General features: G+C 47.5%; 2 protein-coding genes and 1 long non-coding RNA gene across 8 annotated transcripts in view; 1 reads left to right on the forward strand and 2 right to left on the reverse strand.

The window, feature by feature from the left end:
* TRAPPC12 (trafficking protein particle complex subunit 12) overlaps positions 1-1,009 on the reverse strand; it is an 88,267-nt gene extending 87,258 nt beyond the window's left edge. Inside the window, exon 1 of one of the 2 annotated variants that reach the window (XM_001502898.5) lies at positions 848-1,009. In XM_001502898.5, coding sequence (XP_001502948.2) covers positions 848-1,003 — 156 coding nt within the window. In that variant the 5' untranslated portion in view covers positions 1,004-1,009. The remainder of the gene's footprint in view (positions 1-847) is intronic. The other variant, XM_005600235.4, reaches the window with a different exon arrangement.
* A 2,096-nt stretch (positions 1,010-3,105) lies between these two features.
* The window catches only part of EIPR1 (EARP complex and GARP complex interacting protein 1), a 136,754-nt gene continuing 119,222 nt past the window's right edge, over positions 3,106-20,637 (forward strand). The window contains exons 1-2 of one of the 5 annotated variants that reach the window (XM_001503640.5): positions 3,106-3,664; positions 9,994-10,077. In XM_001503640.5, the coding sequence (XP_001503690.1) occupies positions 3,623-3,664; positions 9,994-10,077 (126 nt within the window). In that variant the 5' untranslated portion in view covers positions 3,106-3,622. Of the gene's footprint in view, positions 3,887-9,993; positions 10,078-20,637 lie in introns of all 5 variants that reach the window. The other 4 variants (XM_070236751.1, XM_070236758.1, XM_070236757.1 and 1 more) reach the window with 4 other exon arrangements.
* LOC138917944 (uncharacterized) lies at positions 12,453-19,911 on the reverse strand. The gene is made up of 3 exons (XR_011426637.1): positions 19,852-19,911; positions 14,430-14,961; positions 12,453-13,755 (listed from the first exon to the last, which is right to left on the reverse strand). It is a non-coding gene; the product is annotated as an uncharacterized lncRNA (long non-coding RNA).

Below are 20,637 nucleotides of genomic sequence, written 5' to 3' on the forward strand. Positions count from 1 at the left end.
AGATCCTGTTAGAAATCACAGAATGTGACGACTTAAAGAATAATGCTGCGACTATACTCTCCTATTTGCATCCCCTCTCCCTGTCCCCCTCAGTCATAAAGGGCCTGGCTCATTGCCTGCCACTCAAGACCATCTTCTGAATTTATGAAAACAAGCAGGGAGTAAAGTATTTCAACCTAAAAGATATAGCGTCTTCAAGGAGCCATAAAAAGGTAGAAACTGGGGTCGCCTGTGGCCTGGTGGTTAAGTTTGGTGCTGTCTGCTTCAGCGCCCGGGTTGGGACCCCAGGCACGGACCTAGACCCCTGGTCAGTGGTGGTGCTGGGGCCATGACCCACATACAAATAGAGGAAGACTGGCACAGATGTTAGCTCAGGGACGATCTTCCTCAGCCAAAAAAAAGGTAGAAACTGTAGGTCCAAGGAAATCTTTCACTGGGGTTAAACTCTTGCAGCGGAGACTGAGAAAAACAGACCTATTTTAGAACACATCGTTGAGCCTGACGCTTCTTTTTTAAATAAACACATTTTCACTCTTCCCAGAATACATGCTCTACGATCAGTTCAGTCCTGGATGTCGCTTTCTAAGGGATCAGGACGCGTAACAGCCAACATTTCCACGATGACTTCAAAGCTTTTACACAAACCACGGCATTTCACCCCATAACACCGAGCTTCGTCGGGCAGGTCGATGTGAACATCAGCCCACACCAGCTCAACGAGGAACAAGCGAGGGGAAGGCCCGGAGAGGAGCCCACCCGGGGAGGGGCCCCGAGGGGCTGCGGCTGAGGCCGGCGGGGCTGCGGTGAGGGACGCCCCGCTCCCTGCAGCCGGGGTCCCGATCCTCACCTGCCACCCGCCCACTGCGGCTGGGGAAGGGGTCACCTGTGGCCGGGACCACGGTCCGGCGAGAAGGTAGAGGAAGCCGGGAAGAAGATAACCGGCTCTGCGCTCCCCGCCCCGCCCCCGCAGCTTCTGCGCCTGCGCGCGCCGGCTCCTGCGCATGCCCAGTGGGGGAGCCGGCAGCCCAGTGTGTTTCCGGTTCGTGCCGCGGTGGGCGGGGCCAGAGCCCCGAGGTGCGGACGGGGGACGGGGAAGGGGCGGGGAAGGGGCGGGGAACCGCCCCCATCATTGGGAACAGAGAGGGAAATTATTCTGACGCTCAGAGGCTACCCGCAAACCTCTGACAGAGGGGCAGGTGGAAGAGTGACGGTTAGGCTCTTTTTCTTCCTGGCCAAAGCACCCCCAAAATATTTATTTTTAGATTTTTCTCTGTGCCTATGTATATTTTCTACTTTTCCTGCCACGCATCTGTAGTGTTTGTGTAATAATAACATTAATGATAAAGATGGTAGTAATAATAATATCAATAATAAGTGGGTGGGTTAAATGTAGCAGTATGAAGATCCTGCATTCTCTTAACTCCAAAACTTAATCTCGGGCAAACGGATGCTCATGTCAGTGCCTCTGCTTGCTAGATTTCAAATCAATCAGTGAGGTCTCCTCATTCATCCAAAGGATATCCATGAAGCCTTAACTCTGTGCCTGCATGACGCTAGGCACTGGGTTCAACTGAGCAAAACCAAACCCGACCATTCCTGTCTTCTTTTTTTAAATGATTTTAAAAATTTTATTCATTTTTGACAAAAATAGTATGTATTTAATGTATATGATGTGATTTTTTTGTATATATATATATACACATTGTGAAATGATTACCAAAATCGAAGTAATTAAGATAACCATCACCCCACTCAGTTACGATTTTGTGTGTGTGTGTGGTGAGAACACTTGAGATCTACTCTGGCAAGTTTCAGGTACAGGGTACATTATTAATAACTATAGTCACTATGCTGTACCTTAGGTGTCCAGAACTTGTTCATCTTACAATTGAAAGTTTGTATCCTTTGACAACATCTCACTTTTCCCCACCTCTCAGTGTCTGGTAACGGTCACTCTACTGTTAGAATGAATTCAACCTTTTTTTTTCAGATTCCACATGTAAGTGGAATCATAAAGTATCTGTCTTTCTGTGTCTGGCTTATTTCACTTAGCACAATGTTGTCCATGTTCATCTATGTTGTCACAAACGACAGGATTTCTTTCCTTTTTTAAGGTCGAATAATATTCCATTGTGTGTGTGTACATACATATATATAATATTTTGTTTATCGACTCCTCTGTCTATGGACACAAGTTGTTTCCATGTATTGGCTACTGTGAATAATGCTGCAGTAACCATGAGGGTGCAGATATCTCATCTAGATAGTGATTTTATTTCCTTTGGATCCCAGAAGTGGGACTACTGGATTATAATGTAGTTCTATTTTTAATTTTTTGAGGAACCTCCATACTGTTTTCCATAGTGGCTGTACCAATATACATTCCTGCCAACAGTGTATAAGGGTTTGCTTTCCTCCACATCCTGCCAACACTATTGACTTTTTTGATAATAGCAATCCTAACAGGTATGAGGTGATATCTCATTGTGGTTTTGATTTGCATTCCCCGATGATTAGTGATGTTGAGCATCTTATCACATATGTGTTCCAAACTCTGCCATTCGTCATTAAGATGGATTAAGGGTATAGAGAAAAGTTAAACAATCACACAGAGGACAGGTGTGTGGTCCTGGAACCCGGTGGGTACCCAGATTAGTGAAGGGGGTCAGCTATGGCATTTTGGGATTCCATGCAATGTCATTCCTCTCTGCCAAGGGCACTGCCTAATGTCAAGGCATGCACTTGGGGAGTACTGCCCAAGAGGGTCAACCTCTCCATCATGACAGTCCTTGGAGACCTCAGGGGAACGTAGGGTCTTCCCAGCAGATTCCCATTCAGAGTCAAATGCTGGTCAAATACCGCCAGCAGTGCGGTGCCAGGCGGCCCTCATCACCCCAGCTTTTGCAGTGCATCCTTCTGCTACACACAGAGCTGGGCGCCTGCGGACAGAATTGACACGGCCCCTGACATAAGGATCCTGGGCTGAGCCACATTGAGTCTGACAGATCAGGCACACATCCTAGCTCCCCAATTTACTATCTTCGCGCCCTCTATCGTTACTGAATTTTGCAGCCTCTCCTCCGTGAAATGGAAGTGCGGTACCCTAGTCGTAAGGTTGGACCGAAGAACTTTAGACAGCGCATGGAAAGGGTTTGTCCCGGTGCTCGGGAAAGTACCCACGATAACAAACGAGAGTCACAGCCTAGGTAAGCGATTCTCTCCGGCCATGGAGCAGAGAGGCCTCCAAGCAGGAGACACCTGAGGGCCCGTAACTGCAACCTGGGGGCGGAGCGACAACCTGGACGAAGCACGGAAGGCCGTGGCCGCCACCCCCCACCCAGCTCTTCCCTGCCGGGTCTTTCTCTCCCAGGGTCAGCGGAGTTGGGAGCCCGGATGGGAGCCAACTGGGCATGCTCACCAGCCCGGCGCCGCTGCCATTGGCTGCCGGCGAGGAGCGTAGTGATGACGAGTCAGGAAAACACAGGAAGTGAGCCCTACGGGAGCTGGGATGGGCCAGAAAGGATCTGGTTCGGCGCCGCCTGGCCGGGAGGGAATGAATGGGCGTTGAGGTAGGGGTGTGTCGGCTCTAGGGACCGACCTTAGGCGTCTGAGCGGCCGCAGCATGGAGGACGACGCGCCGGTGATTTACGGGCTGGAGTTCCAGGTGGGTCACAGGAGGGCCCTACGGCGTCGCGCGGTTTGCAGAGCGAGGTCCCCGGTTCCCTCTGCGCAGCCGAGGACACTGGGGCTTTGTGGGGCTAAAGGGCCTGGTCATCCATGACGGGCCGGGGTCCTGCGTGACATCACTTGGTCACCCAAAACGGGCCAGGGTCCTGGGTGACATCACTTGGTCACCCAGGACGGGCTGGGGTCCTGCGTGACACAGGTGGGTGCATCTTTCGCCCGTGTACTTATTAACTTTTTGATCTCCTTAAGAAATCTCCTAAATAACCCAAAGGGTTTGATCTTCAGGGTTGGATCTTTGAGATAATTAAATGTTGTTTCCTGGGATTTGACAAATCGATGGAATGGATCCTTGCCTTGGACGTCAACTATTTTATCTGAATTTCTTTATCTTGAGAGAAGTAGCTGGTTTTTGTAGTTCTTTAAACAACTTCGCGAGCCATGACTTTCTTGCGTTTGAAGAACCATTACTGAGGTAAACATCAAAAACTGAAAATTATAGTGGAGGTTTGGTTTCAGTGCCGTTCAGATCGCCGTGGAGAGCAGTTTACCTTAGAAGACGGGGGTCTGACTGTTGACCATTGACTGGGGGTGATGAGGTTTGGAGGGGAAAGTGAGGTACTACTACAGTAAGTAAAAGGCAGCAGACCCGCACAAAGGGCTCAATGAAAGAAGAAAATGCTGAGCACGTTAGTGTTTATGGGCATTTGGGGATCATATGACTGCCATCTTTGAGCTCATAGGAAGGGACTGTGGACTTGTGTTCACGAGTTTGGTTCTTTTTATTTTTGTATATTTAAAACTTTTTAAAAACTCAAGTAATTCTTATGAGTCGTTTAAGAAGTAAAATTCCTGAAAATCTGATTAAAATCAGCAGGCTCTAAACACTCCCTTTCCATCTATTCTGATTCCCTGGGAACAAGCACTTTCAACTTTTTAAAAATGGTTTCTTCTAGTCTTTACCTTACCTGCTTTTATCTCTTGGACGTAATCTGGTAACTGAATGTCATGTCACACGAGGATTTTTGGCTTTTTTAATGCTCTCTCCTTGCCTTCCTTTAGACTCCCAGTATAGTTATATGACAAATTTTTGCCAAATCCGTATTCAGGGTTTTCGTTTTTGTAATTGTATGAATTTTGTTGACTGCTGATTCAAGTAGGGTACTATGATTTCATTTTTTTTCTTGTGCAACTTTTCATTTTTCCCATAGTTGTTAAATGCCTCCTTTTTTCCTTTGTTCAGTTTTGCTTGTGTGGTAGTCATGAGCCTTGACCTTCCCATCAACAGCTCTGTAGATGCTGTGCGAGATGCTTTTCTGTGAGGTTGACCTGTACCGTTACTCATCAGTTCTCTTGTTTTGTTTTCTTGGAAACATCCCTCCTGGGGCTCCCTCCCCTCCCTTCTTGCTCCACTCCGTTCTGCTTTCTCACAAACTCTCCACCCCAGCTTTTGTCCTGTGTCCGGTTTTGTTTTTTGTTTCATTTTGGTAGATTTTTCTGAGTAGATACTTTGTGACAGTCATATGACAGGGCATTTAATTGTCACAACAGCCCTGGGAGTGGGTATTATTCTTTCCCATTTAAAAATTGAGGACACTTGGCTTTAGAGCAGTGAAACCTCTTGTGGTTCTTAGAGAAGCTGCTTCAGGCCTGGGTTCCTCCCGATCAGTGCTCTGTTTGCTTTGTGAGTCCTTTTGTTCAGAACAAGACCCCCTGGCTCCTACATGTTTAGGTCCTCATTTAGAGTATTGATGCTGTCAGAAGCAGACGTTCAAGAGCAGGCCCACCTTCCTCTCGGTGGACAGCAGGGCCGAGAAAGACATCTTATTTCTCTTCTGTCCCCTAGAAGGTGCATAATACCTGTTTGTTGGATCACTGAGTCAGTCAAGGTAATTGGAAGATGGGAGCAGGGCAGCCTAAACCAAAATCAGGCTGCAGTCTTAGTCACAAGCAGGTCCCAGGCATTGTTTAGGCATTGCCCTTCCAGGCACACACTTGACTCAGAGAACTGTGCTCCTCTGCCTGTGTCTGGGGGTGTCACCGCCTGCGTCCTCTTCAGCGTCTTCTCTCAGCTCTAATCTCCATTTTTGAGCCTTCTTCTTGTAGTGTACTTTTGGGTTGTAGATGTTTCCGAGTTTCATTGAAGACAGGGTTTATGTTTCTGCTTTTCATTCTCCTTCTTGCTTTGCATGATTTCCTAGTTTGGGAAGAGAGAAATGAATTTTCAGGCCACACCATGTAAATTCAACGTGGGGCCTAGTGATATGAATCAGGCACCTGACAGGGATTGGTCTTCAAGTGAATGTCATACGTTTGCCTAAGTGGTTAAAGGGAATAGATCTCAATGTTTTCCTGGGAAATAGCAAGGCTTAGGAGAAGCCCAGAGAGTTCAACCAAGTGAAATAAAAGTGTAACTTCAATTTGGAGAATATTTTGATGCTTTGTTTTTATTATTATTTGTTTGTTTATGTTGTAGATTTAGTTGGAAACCTCAGACATGTTTTTGGTTCTAGCTTACTCACTTGCTGGTTTTTTTTTTTTTTTTTTGCAGGGGAAGATTCACCCTACACTAACATCTGTTGCCAATCTTCCTCCCTCTTTCTTCCTTCCCCCGCCTCCCCCAACCGAAAGCCCTAGTACATAGTTGTGTGTAGTTGTAAGTTCTTCTGGTTCTTCTATGTGAACTGCCACCACAGCATGGCTGCTGACAGACAAGTGGTGTGGTTCCATGCCTGGGAACCCAATGAGGGCTGCCGAAGTGGAGTGCACTGAACTTTAACTGCTAGGCCGTCAGAGCTGGCTCTCGCTTGCTCGCGTTTCTCATTTTTATTTTTCTTCCTCAAAAAATACATGGCTCAGGATGGATATATATGTATGTGTGTGTATATATATGATTTATTTGTGTCCCTGTAAAGTGCAGGTTTCTCTTCTGGGTGTTCCAGTTCCTGACGTCGTGTGCCCTGTGCTGTTTTTAAGTGTGTGTGTTTCCATTTTCATGGCTGGGTGATCTAGGGCATGGCATTCCTATCATGTTTGCCTTGCAAGAGGATGGCTGAAAATCTGTTTACGTTAATAAGACACGTAATACTATCATTTCTTGGGTGAGTTTTAGAACTCTTTTTCTTAAAGGGAGGAGAATTATTTTACTGGACTTACAGTAACCGTGATCAAACAGTAAATGGATTTGCTGCTTCCAAACTGATGCACGAAGATATTGCATTTCAGCACAAAGCCATCTTATAGTTTCATTTTATAGATTTTTTGCATGTTCAAATATCATATACATTGTTCTTTGTTAATTATTATGATCTTTATTATAAATATTTCTCCAGAATTGTTTCTCTCGTGCAAGCTTATTTCTTTGAACCTTTGAAGACCTTCATTAGTTGTGAGGGCCACTAGTCATTTAACGGACACACCAAGTGACCCCTTGTGTCAGCTCTGAGGGCATAGGGAGGAGTGTGGCTTCAGCTAGTGGTGGCGTCCTGCATACCTAGGTGGGAGAGGCAGGCATGTGACTTAGAGTGCCCAGTGCTGTGGATGGGGCAATAGGGGTGTGAACAGAGTGGGGGCATGTCCCGTGGCTCCTATTTGAGCCCAGTGCTGCCCTTCTTAGAAGTTAAGGATGTGACCTTGGCAAGGCCAGAAAGGACCATGTGGGTTTGAAGCCTGGCGAGAATGATGACTTTCCCTGGAATTCCTACCAGGATAGAAAGCCAGCAGTGGAAATTACATGAGCCATGTAAAGGTAGGAGCGACTGGGAGGCCAGCTTCCTGGCACCTGCCTGGTGGTCTTGGAGGTTCACCTGGAGTCCTGTGGTCAGTGCAGCCATGGGAGAGGAGCAGGCTCCGGGCTTTTATACCCTCCGCCGGCTGAGGGGAGGGTCTGCCTGCTGCCAGGGCAGGAAATCCCTGTGGCACCAGGCTCACCTCTGGAGGGCTCACAGGGTTTACCTGTTAGGAGTTTACAGTCAAAGAGAGATTCAGTTTTTCAAATGCTTTTAGTATCCATGGAACTGATCATACAATCATATGATTTTTCTCTTTTGATTTCTTTGGTCAGTTATAGTCCTAACTTTCTAAATGTTGGACCTAACTTTCTAAATGCATTCTTGGGAAGAATTCCATTTGATCATGAAATAGGACTCTGCTGGGTTCTTTTAAATATTTTACTTAGAAGTTTTTGCTGATATTTATTTTTTATTTATTTATTTTTTATTACAGTATGCTTTTTTGTGAGGAAGATTGGCCCTGAGCTAACATCCGTGCCCATCCTCCTCTACTTTATATGTGGGATGCCTGCCACAGCATGGCTTGATAAGTGATTCGTAGGTCCGCGCCTGGGATCTGAACCGGAGAACCCCGGGCCAACTAAGTGGAATGAGTGAACTTAACAGCTGTGCCACCGGGCTGGCCCCAAATCTTCTCCATCTTTGAGTCTTTTTGTATTGTGCTTCTGGGTTATAGATATTTCCGCATTCCATTGAAGACAGTCTATGTTTCTGCTTTTCATTCTCCTTCTTGCTTTGTATGATTTCCCAGAGTTTGGGAAGAGAGAAATGAATTGTTAAGCCCACTGTTTGAAAACCTGAGGTCCAGAGTGACTTGACGAGGTGGCCAGGTGGAGGATGAGCTGGAATATAGAAAGTCAGGAACGTTGCTTAAGAGGTTGTGGAAATGTGATTTAAGCGAGAACTGGGGAGGTGTGGCAGGGGGATGGAGAGGAGATGTGGAAGGCCAGATGTGCAGTTACTAGGTGGGATGGGTTAGGAGAGGAGGGTGGCAGGGGCCTTGTTAGCTGAAAGGTGAGCAGGTGTGTGGAGGGCACTCCGGATCAGTTTGGTTAGGCAGCACTGCCTGGAGCTGGTTAGTGGGCACCAGATTCACATTTGGAAATCATCAGCCAAGCCATGACAGTGTACCTGTGGGAAAGGGAGCTTGCCTGGGGAGAAAGTGTGGACTGAGAAGAGTAAGGAAGGGACCATGGGAGCGAACCCACAGCCTGAGGAGGGGGCAGGGAGAGGACTGGCGCTGAGACACAAAGGGGTCCTTGAAGCAAAGGGAAGGAGGGGTCCTGTGTCAGGGGAGTATGGAGCTCCGGCGGGGGGCTGGAGGCAGGCCCTTGGGTCTGACCACAGGGAGGGCTGTGCCATGCGGTGGCAGAGGGAGGAACTGGTGGCATTGAGGCAGGCTTTTTGTATCCACGCCACTGTTAAGTTCTGCAGTGAATGGAGGAACAAAGATCCGGCAGTAGCTTGAGAGGGAAATGAGTCAAGGTAAGATGTTTTCACAGGACAAGGGGAGATGTGGGCTGCGTTTCCCATTAAAGGGAAGAACCAGAGGAGAGGAGAGGGAACGGAGAGAGAGGGCTCGGGTTTTTTGTGCCGCAGACCGGCCAGGGAGCTGGGGAGCCAGGGAGCGCTCCTCCTCCAGGCAGGAGGCCTGGATGGCTGTTTCCCTGCTGAAGTGTGAGGTGAGCTTTTTGCTGAAAGATAGGGCTGGTTGCACTCGGGGTGTGAGAAAAGAGCGCAGACAACATCTGCCACAGGCAGCCAAAGCAGAGTGGGCGAGGAACGGGAGACCGCCGGCTCAGATGGCCTTGAATCTGACTGGGGACAGAAGGTTGGAGCGTTAGTCATGCCGTTGGTCTCGTTCTAGCCCACTTCACTCCTAGGCCTCATGTGTTGCTGGCCCCTTCTCCAAGGTGGGCTCTTCCCCTTGTGTTTGTGCCCCAGCCCATGGCTGTCAGACGCTGCCTCTGCCTCAGCTGCTTCACCGCACTTTCCAGATTGATGGATGCCTCTGGGTGAACGTGGGCCAGAGGTCAGCCGTGCCTCTCTAAACTTCCTTCCCCGGATCCTGGTGTTTCTTCATTGCTGTGGTGGCTTTCTGAGGCCTTGAAACAAATTCAGTGTTTTGTTTAGTTTTCCAGTTGCCCCTGCAGCAGACTTGGTTTAAACTGCCCGCTCTGCCATTGCTGGGAGCTGTTTTCTGTTGTTTTGTTGAAGAATAATACGTTCAACCAGTCTATTACTGTTGAAAATTATGGTTTTATTAAAAAACACAATGTACATCTTTATTGCTTAATTTTCGTGCCCATTTACATTGCTTCCATATACACATTTGAAGTGGAATCGTTGTGTCACACAGTGTACAAAAGTTGAAGGCTTTTCATACATATTTCTAAATTGCCTTGCAGATCTTTGTGCTAATTGATGCTCCATCAGCATGGAGGAGGTAACTGCCCTTTTAATTTGTCTGTTAAATCTAACATCATAAATGGGTGTGTATTTTCCTTCTCTCCTGCAGGCACGTGCTCTTACACCTCAGACTGCAGAAACAGATGCCATTCGGTTTTTGGTTGGGACGCAGTCTCTTAAATATGATAATCAGGTAACTATTTTTGACAAATGTATACATATTAATTACTAAGCCTATTCTTAGTTTTATAACCACTTTGCTCTTGGTTTTTGAAGCAACATTTGAGAAGATTAATGCCACACAAACAAAATAAAACTTTCTTTGGGATTTAAATATCCAACTGTATATACTGATTGAGTTCCACAATTTAAACTTATTCTGCGTAGCAGTGCTGTCGTAGTTTTCTGTTTTGGTCTTGTGCGTGTACAGGATTTACTGTAAGTGATTGAGAGGCATCCGGGCACGAGGGCAGCCTCCCCATCTCCCCGGGCCAGTGGATGACCTCTTTCAGAGCTCTCAGCACTCTCTGTAGCTGAGCCTGGACGAGGCCATAGTCCTGTGTCAACAGAGAGCTCCAGGCTGTCACTGCCAGTTGATCCAGGTAGACATATAGGATGTGACCCATTTGCTATTCTGGCCACTGTCATAGAAAGAATGTTGGGTGAATATTGGATATTCATGAGATTGGGGGTTAGTTCATGCTTGACATAAGCGTGTGACCTTGAGCAAATGGATTAAGCTTCCTGGACTTCATTTTCCTCATCGCTAAAATAGGGATAAAGCCGTGCACTTTCTGTATGTCACAGGTGCAGGGGATGTAGTGAAGGTGTGCACTGGCCTTGACCCTGGGGAGATGCACATAGGGCCACGTCGAATGGGGCAGGGCCCCTACCCAGTTACCATGCTCACCCAGGGGAAATGACATTAAAGTCGTCAGAGAATATTCGGTGCTGCATGGAGTATGATGAAATTGTCACTCTCATATGTTGATGAGGGGTTTTAGATGGGCATAGTCATTTTGGCAGCTAATTTGGTGATATACATCTAGAGCTTTATAAGTTAATGTTCATATTGTTTAACCTGTAATTCCTATACCCAAAACATAGGAAAACCTTTATTTACAAGGAGTAGTATTATAATGGTGCATATAATCGTAAAAAATTAGAAGCACTCAAAATGTGCAAATAACAGTTTGGATAATATGAAATTGTTGTTTATAATGGCAGGTTCCTATGACTCATCCTGGTTGACTATGGTTACTGTTGGTGGAGTAGCATTCACACACTGTGCTCATTATAAGTTAGAAAGTCCTCACACACATCACAGCTGAAGAACTGTTAGGTGACTCAGCGAAATGTTAAAACTGTGTATACTGTGTGATAACTATTGTGTAAAAAAAGATAATTTTTCAATATATACTAATATTGAATTACCACATTGTACACCTGAGACTAATATAATGTCAGTTATACCACAATAAAAAAAAGTAGATAAAGTATAAAATTGAATCTCTACGTAGAATAAAGACTAGAAGGAACTAGGTCAAAAGGGCTCCAAGTTTGAGCCATGGTTATCTTCAGGTGACATGAATGGTTGTGATGTAAATTGTTTTGTTTCTAGTTTTCAGTTTTCTGAACGTGCGTGTGCGTGTGCGTGTGCGTGTGTGTGTGTGTGTGTGTGTGTGTGTGAGACTTTTCTCCTGGGAAATGTCAGGTGAGAATGGTTGATTTGTAAAAATAGTTACCAGTGGCTGTCTCGCGGGCCAAGAGGAGTCCCCATAATGACACCATGCCGCCTGGGGGATGCTGCTTGAAGGGGAGAGGGAGGAAGACTAACCAGGTGGCAGCACAGACAGCTGGTGATGGAGGCACAGCTGCTTCCCCTGAGGCAGCTCAGCCGCCCGCCGTGTGGAGCTCCCCCCAACATACCCCCCTGCCCCGACCACAAAGCCCGGCACAAAGGAGCCCAGTGGGTAGGAGTCTGAAGTCAGGCACGTGGCTTTTGTCTGGTGATCGGCTTTGTGCAGAATCTGTCACAGGGCAGTGTTAGAGTGTTCTACCTGGCTTTGTCCCCAGGCTTCTAAGAGCCTTTTTCTCGTCTGCTTGCTTCTTAATTTCACCCAATTCTGAGGCTGTACCAGTGACATTTTTGGTTGAGCATCAGTTTTTTTTTTTTTTGAGGAAGATTAGCCCTGAGCTAACATCTGCTGCCAGTCCTCCTCTTTTTGCTGAGGAAGATCAGCCCTGAGCTAACATCCGTGCCCATCTTCCTCTACTTTATGTGTGGGACGCCTGCCACAGCATGGTGTGCCAAGCGGTGCATAGGTCCATACCCAGGGTCCAAACCAGTGAACCCTGGACCGCTGAAGCAGAATGTGCAAACCTAACTGCTGTGCCACTGGGCTGGCCCCTGAGCATCAGTTTTTAAACTTTCTGAGAATAAGGAAGAAATTATTATTACCATTATGATTATTTAATGAGAGATGCTTATATAATTTTTCTCAAAAAATATTAAAAGCTAACAGAAACACATGAATTAAAAACAAAATGAGGCAATGTAAGGCATTATTAATGTTACATTGTACCTGGTTTTATTAGCCAAAATTACAAACCATTTGGTTATGAAAGGATCAGCTCCAAATAATGAAAAGTGCCTTGACTTGACTTATATCCTTTTTGAGCAAGATAATGCTGGTGTGGGCCCAATCATTTGCATTTCTTGCAGGCTTCGGGGCCACCTGCTGAGTGGCCATGAGTGGCACTGTCATAGTGAGCTGTAGTTATCCCAGGTGGGCTGGTGAAGTCACCCTTCCAGGACAAACGTAGTTTGCAATTCTGTGCCTAGCTTTATCAAATTTGGTTTCTTGGGGCAAACAGTCTTCATTTCTACAATGCAAATCATCAGTCATTGGACATAGTGAAAGTGACATTTTCTCATTATATTAGAGACTTTTGACTTTTTTTTGCTGAGGAGGATTTGCCCTGAGCTAACATCTGTGCCAGTCTTCCTCCCTTTTGTGTGTAGGTCCATGCAAGGGATCCGAACCTGGGAACCCGGGCTGCCAAAGGGGAGCACGTAGAACTTAACCACTCGGCCAAGGGGCTGGCACCCAACTTTTGACCTTCTTAATAATCAGTCTTAGAAACTCAACTTTCCAGTCCTAAGGTATAGAAAAGTTATACATCCAGCTTAAATTTTATGGTAACAAGTATGTAACCATTTAGAAACCTTTTCCATATCCTCCAATATGTAATTGCTGCTCGAGTGCTTTTCTTGCAGAACTGCTGCATTATTGTCTCATTCCTTTCAAACTTCCTCATTAAACTGTCAGTTCAGGCTTGCAGCCCCTGGCCTCAGTTACATTTTCCTAGCCATGGCTGAGTTAAAGGATGGGTTTTAGAACTTCCTGTTTCCACCCTTCACCTGTCGTGGTCCTTTGTCTGTGAATCCAAATGATAGGTATGAAAGAGTGTTTTCCACGTCCTAGTGTTTCCTTTTCTGTTTCTGGGAAGGGTGTGTGACCTTGTTGGGACATTCGTTCATTCATTCATCAAATGCTTATGTAGCATTTCTGATTCTAATTCCCCTCGCTCTGTTATGTATTAGATACACAAAAAATGAGCAGATATACTCACGCTCAAGTTGAACTTTCAGTGAAACGGTGAAACAGACTTGCAGATAATTGCAGTAATAATTGTAAGAGAGGTATGTGACCAGAAGGGGCACTTATTTCTTCCTGGTGGCATTAGGGCCAGCGTCACAGAGAAGGTGGCATTTGAGCTGAGGCCTTCAGACTCCGATGAAATGTGTGTCACTTGCCAATGACCCTGTGTTTTCATAGTCCTTTGGTTCACTCCTGGGCGGGGAGCCCTGGGGAGGAGGGAGAGGCGAGAGGAAGGAGGAGGGTCAGAGATGCATGCTGTGCTCACATGTACTTCTGGAAACAGTCAGCCCTCACACTCAACATGCATGTTTCCCCTCACATGAGGACACGTATGTCCCTCTCACTCACATGAGACATGCATTTTCTCTCTTGTGACACGTATGTTCCTCTTATAAGTGGTGTGTGCTTCTTCTCACACTTGACACACACCTTGCTCACACATGACACAGTACTCCCTCCCACACACAGCATACCTGCTTCCTCTCATATGCCATACGTGAGCTTCCTCCCACACCTGACATGCATGTTTCCTCTTGTATGTGGCATGTGTGTTCCTCTCACATGTGACACGTTTCCTCACATGTGACATACGTGTTTCCTCCCACGTGTGACATGCACTTTTCCTGAGGCTCGCTGTCAGCTAGGCTGCCTCGGGTGCCTGCTGTGTCCTGTCCTGGGTCTGGTAACTGTCCCCTTGTGGAGAGGAGACCCCCACCCTGGGAGGGTGAGCACGGCATTGGCAGTTCTGCTGCTCTCTCCAGAAGAAGTGCAGTGTCCCTGTGTTTTGCAGCAGCGTTATTATATGATTATCAAGTGTGTTGTAAAGTGATGAAAAACTCGTCACTGACTACCCGTCTCCTTTAGGCCCTCCTGAGCTTACCTGTCTCCAGTGAGGGTGACCAGACTCCAGCTTCTTCTTTGACAGCCTCTGAGCATAGGCATTCCCCTCTGGTGCCTCTGTCTTCGGTGGTGTCTGTGTCACCACCAGGCAGTGTGACTGGTGTGGTTCTCTAGCAGCTGTCTGGTGAGGACCCACTTCGGAGCACACTTCGAGTTGACAGCCAGGATCTGGTGTGGAGATGAATGAGGCGGGATCCCAGGGGACTGAGGGCCAGAGAGGTCATTGCACGTGTCCAGGGTGGGGGTGGGGGAGCTGGCTGGAGGAGGCAACTCACCCCGGGGTCAGCCGGGTCCAGGCAATTCCCAAACTGCTACCTCAGTGGACAGAACAGGTGCTCATTGACCCCATTTCTAAACAGATGAGGCAGTTGGCCCTAAGCAGTCACGTGGTTTCCCCAAGGTGACCCAGCTGGAATGTGGCAGAACTGTGACCATAACACACTGCTGCTCTCTTCCCTCTTCATCTTGTTTCGTTTTGCACTTTAGCCATGAGCATGTGTGGTACTGTCAACCTGCGAAACCAGAAACCGGTTGAAGACGCAAAACGTTTATTTGGGATCAAAGGATTGCAGTTCAGGCAGCTCAGATTCAGGTAGAAACCCAAATAGTGTCCCAGTTACAGGAGAGGGGCTCAGAGTTTTTATGGGACAAAGGGAGGAAGATGAGGTGAGTTGTATTAAAGAAGAGTTCATGGGTGCTAGGTGAGGTAAGGCTGCGTTTGTACTTCACAGATTGGCAGGAGATTCCATCATCAGAGAAGTCCAGTTTCATCAGTCCTTACAAACGGTATTCTTGTCTTTACTGACTTCTTGGCGTGTTGGTGGTTTGGTCCAATTTGGAAGATAAGGGAAACAAGACATGCAAGGCAGTTCCTCTGAAACGGCTGTCTTGGCTCTGTTTTAATATGGCTCTACTCGTGTCATCTTTTACAGTACGAATGTGTGCCCTAAAGACCTACTCTGTTTACACTTATGCGCAGACACCCACGCGGACGGGGTGCTAGTGCTCTTGCCATGCAGCATCTCTGTGAGAAGAGATGTCCCAAGATCAGGACGGCTCTGCCCAGGCCCAAGCCTGGGGCCCCTGCCGTGTGGTACTGCTCATGGCTGGCTGTGGCTGCAGTGCTGCATGCGGGGACTGTGACAATAGAATCCTGTCTCCTCCAGCAGGCTCTGAAGCCCCAGCCCCTCCCCGTTTGAGTGCCTGAGCTCCCTGGCCCTTCCTGGGGAATCGTGGCTGGCTGGTTGGGGTTAATGGCCCCTGGCTTTGCCTCAGGCCATCAGCTCCTCCCAGGCAGTCATTAATTCCCTAGAAAGTGCCTGGCACCTGCATCATTACTACTTAATTCAGCTGCGCCATTTCACTGACAATTTTAGGAGCTGTCACAGTTGCTGGCCTTTCTTTGTCAGATGAACTGTGCGCTATTTTTTGTGCCCTTAATTTTGCTCAGGACTCTGTCTGTGTTAGGAGCATTTCTGGAGTCTGTCCTCTCCTGGGTTCTCCTTCATGAGGAAGGTGCATTTTTTTCTTGGAAGGTGTGTGCTGTTGGTGGTCCTGTGGGGAAGCTTGGGCAGAGCCTGGGAACCCCGGATTCCAGATCCGAGGGATTTCTTTGCTTTCGCATTGTGCTTTTCCTGCAGGTTTTCTTTGCTTATTGCTAGCCCCCTATTTCTTATGTTGATGGGGTGAATGCCAGGGTGACAAAGAGGACTATGGCTTGTTCTTTCTCAACATAGCCCTGACATTGTGGTCAAGGTCATGAAGGGGGTGACAGCACAGCTGGCTTCTTTCCCTCGGAGCTGTTCTCCTTTTTAACTTGTAAGCCCCATTGTTCTGTGTTTGTATTTTGATAAGGATAGCTCTGTCATGTGCCCCCTCTGCCTGCAAGTCCCCTCCTTGGCTGCCCTCAGAATCACCTGGGGATTTGTTAGAAATTCAGATTCCTGGCCCCACTCCAGACTAACTGAGCCTCCATTTCTCCCCCCTCCCTTCCCTTCTTCCCTCCCCTACCCACCCCACTAATGATGATGGGAATTCATGTCACAGAAGGTTCTCGAGGAGCGTGGTTTTGGGTGAGGCTGGGTTGGTGGCGCAGCAATAGTGCTGAGAACCCATCCTTCTCATTTCTGTATTTTACTTTCTTCAGGGTGGGCTTTACCCTCAGGGGCCCTCTATTTCTACGGTGGGTCCCAGATGGCCTGCTGAATTTGGGGAGGCTAGTATGTTCTTTTCAGCGTCAAAGGCGAGTTGCCCAAGGCGCTCTCTGGGGTCCCTGTGTCCCTGGCATCTACTCTCTGGCAGCCCAGGTGTGACTGCCAGGTTGGTGGGCATCCCTGAAATCTCTCCCTATGGCGTGAGGAGGAGTCTGGCTGGGGTGCTCACTCTTCAGGCTTGGGGTGAAATTGATACTCTTCTGGGCATGTTTTGAGACTCCTCTCCCCCACATGTGGCTCACGGCACCTTTTTTTTTTGAGTGAGGAAGAGTGGCCCTGAGTTAACATCTGTTGCCAATTTTCCTCCATTTTGTATATGTTATGCCGCCACAGCGTGGCATGATGAGCAGTGTGTAGATCCCTGCCTGGATCCAAACCTGTGAACCTTGGGCTGCCAAAACTGAGTATGCAAACTTAACCACTACGCCACTGGGCCAGCCCCTCATGTCAGCTTTTATGTGAAGTCTTCCTGTCACCCTTCTTCTGGTTCCCCATCTGGGAAGTAACTGCCCTCTTTCCTCCACTCTTGTCTGTCTCTGTGAACACGTACCTCTGTGTAGGATTTAATGCATAGTGTTCCAGTTATTTTCATCTTATATTTATTCTCCCAGTTACTATTATGCCTCTCCATCCCCGATGTGTATTGTCAGTGTTCTGAGGACAAGGGCCAGGCACCATTGGGTCCTTTTGATGTCTGGCCCTGAGTAGGTTGTCATTGGATGGATGTATTTTAAGGAAGGTCACAAGCCTTGCAATAATTAGGTCCAATTTAGCAGATGCACTTACTTTTCACACGGGAATGTTATGATGCCCTGTGATGTGTTTTTTTGGTATCCTCTTATATCTTCAGGCAAACAAACCATATTTCTTCTGGTGGTTTTTTTTCTGTCTAAAGAAGTTATGCTATTCACGAATCCCATGCCTGGGCATCCAATTCTGTTTTTGTGCAGGTAAGTTCCATCAGATCGGTTGGTCTGGATATCAAGGAGAATCAGATCAAAACCCCTTGCCAGTTTATCCCGCTGGAATCATGAGAAGTAGATGCCTGGAGCCTTCCGTGGAGCCCTGCTGCGGTTTCATGGCGGGTGTCCGTCTCTGCTTCTGATTGAAACTGTGCCGGGAGAGGTGTGCTTGTGTTTGTGTCTTAGAGGTTTTCCCGACAGTCTGTCTCACGGGGGTTTCCCTGCAGCACCTTCCTGACTGTGCTGGTTGTTCTTCATGCGAATCCTGCGCCTGGAGCGAGTCAGAGGGGTGCCCCTCTGTGAAGATGAACATGAACACGAGTAGACCGAGTGCCGCCTCCCACGTGCATGTGTGTCCTTCCTTTCTTGCTTCTATGAATTGTTCTCCTCTTCTTTGTCTGAGAATTCTTATGGTATGGAACATGCCCTTTAATTTTCTTTCTTAAAAAATAGAATTCTACATTGTGTTTTTCTACTTTTTAGATTTATATCCAGAAGTGTGATGATAAAGAGAAGCTGGTGGCATTCCAGTGACCTGTTTAGGTTCCAGCTTTTCCGTGGCCCTTGACGCGATGCTGCAGGGGAGCCTCCATCTTGTCCCCTTGCTGTGGTCTGAGTGCGCGTCTCCCCCAGGTTCCCCTGTTGGACCCTAACCTCCAAGGTGATGGGATGATGGGATTAGGTGCGGCCTTTGGAAGCTGCTCAGTCATGAGGGTGGAGCTCTCATTAATGGGATTAGCGCTCCTCTGTTAGGCCCCACAGGGCTCCCTCTCCCCTTCCTCCCTGTGAGGACACAGTGGGAAGATGCCGTCTGTGATCCAGGAAGCAGCTCTTACCAGACGCAGAGTCTGCCGGCTCCTTGATCTTGCACTTCCAGACCCCAGGACTGTGGGAAGTAAATCTCTGTTGTTTATAAGCCACCCGGTCTGTGGTGTTCTGTTATAGCAGCCTGAGTGGACTAAGCCACTACTGTTCCAGGAAATGCCCTCGCTGGGCGCTGAGAGCTGTGGAATGTGGAATGTGGGGTCTTTTTTCCTGGGCTGCCAAACATAGTTTGGGCTTCATGGATGTTCCTGTGCTGGGGCTTATTTGCTCAGGTGAAGAGTGCGAATATGGATGGGTAGATGGTAGTCACACTCTGGGCATAAAAGTACTGGAATGTGTAGCACGTTTCATAACAGCACTGTTGCTTGCCGTTTAAAGTCCTAGCTGAAGGACCAGTATGTGATTCAATTAGAACAAAGAGATCTTAGCAATCGCGTTCCCTGAATTTATAGATGCAAAGCAGGAGCCCAGAAAGAGTTAGTGGCCTGCCCCCGGTAACACAGGCAGGAAGTGGCAGCACCAAAACTGGAACCCAGGCCTCCTGACCCCGTATCACTTTGCCTTCGGCTTATCACGCTGAAGCAAAGGCTGCATGGAGAGTGAGTTTTCAGGGGTGCCACCTGGACTGGGGTGAAGAAGACTGCTGATGTGAGCCCCTGAGCGTGGCTTCGCCAGGATCTGGCGGCCTGCAGTCTGGATTCCTCTTAAGGAAGTGCCAGCCCAAGGGTACTTTTTGGATGGATAATAAAGCCAGGACAGCTGAGGCCATGGGCTAGAGTCTGCTGTGGACCTAGAATCTTCTAGCCAGGGCTGTGCTGTGACCCTGGGAGGGCTGCAGTCAGTGGCAGGAGGAATCTTGCCCAGGGGGAAGCCGTTGGATCTTTAACTTCCCCTAAGAGGGGAGCTTTTGATTTTCCATTTCTGATTTTATCCACATTTTTCTTTGAATTTTCAAGAGTTTGTTTACCTTCAGTTCAATAAGAGAGATGAAATGGAAAGACAGGGCAGTGGAGTCACGCGCTCAAACCTGGTCCTGGGCTCTGAGGAGTGGGGGCAGCTGTAGACAAGGGACACCTCTCTCTCAGCCCTGATTCTCCAGGAAAGTGAGGAGGATTGATTAACATCATCTTTACGGGCTTCCTAATAAATTTTATAACTCTTACTCCTAAATTTTTATAGACCTCCACTGGTAAATCCAACTTTAAAAATTTTAATAATGGTAATTCAAAATATATGAGTTTGGTCTTCATTATAAGCTGTTAAAAACATTTCAAAAACTCAGACATGGCATGAAGAATTTAAAGCAACGTTTAAGCACTGCCCAGACGACCACGTTTTCCCGACCCTCTGAGCCAATATTAACTGGTCTTTCTTTTGTGCCCCTCTAGTCTTTTGTACTCACCTGAATTATAGTGTTTCCTCCATTGTAGTCACTTGTTTTTTGTAGCAGGCCTGTAACTACATATATTTGTTCAACAGAACATTTCTTTGTACTTCCAGTGTGAGCTGGGTGGAAGGTGTGTTACTGCCCAAGGTGGGGTCATCTGCCTGTGGCAAGACATGCCAGTACTTGAGGGGCAAGGTGGTAGGAGAGAAAGGGTTTTATTACAGCTTGCTAGCAAGGGGGAAGATGGCCAACTCATGTCTGAAAGAACATCTTACAGAACGAAGACTGCAGGCCAGTCATGTAGGGGGCTGGTCTCCAGCTGGGGCAGCCGTCTGGTCTCAGTTCCTGATAGTCTTTTGTTTTACTGGATATGCATCGGAGATGCAGCAACCCCCATACCCTGATTTAGTTTAAAAATAAGAAGAATAAGATCTTCAATATGTATAGTAAAGATCACTGTTTAGGTGAGGGGCGCCAACAGATGGGTGCCTGAGAATGGACAGTTAAGATACAGTCTCCTTCAGAGTCAGGAAGTCTCTGGTATTCTTTGCTAACCTGCTGCAGTGCAGAGCCCAGTGTTGTGGAGGGTGGGATCTCCACGCACCCCGATGGTGTGGGGGATCTCCACGTGCCACGATGGTGTAACACACTCAGATTAATTAATAACACTTCATGAAGATGTGTCCTTTGGACCTGTTCGTGAACCTGCTGTAAGTGAGGATATACGGAAGAATCTTAGGACTCACAAACTTAAAGATGAAGGTTAAGAGGCACATTATTAGAGTGTATCTGCTTAGGAGA

The sequence above is a fragment of the Equus caballus genome, chromosome 15 (assembly GCF_041296265.1).
Source record: "Equus caballus isolate H_3958 breed thoroughbred chromosome 15, TB-T2T, whole genome shotgun sequence".
Classification (NCBI taxonomy): domain Eukaryota; kingdom Metazoa; phylum Chordata; class Mammalia; order Perissodactyla; family Equidae; genus Equus; species Equus caballus.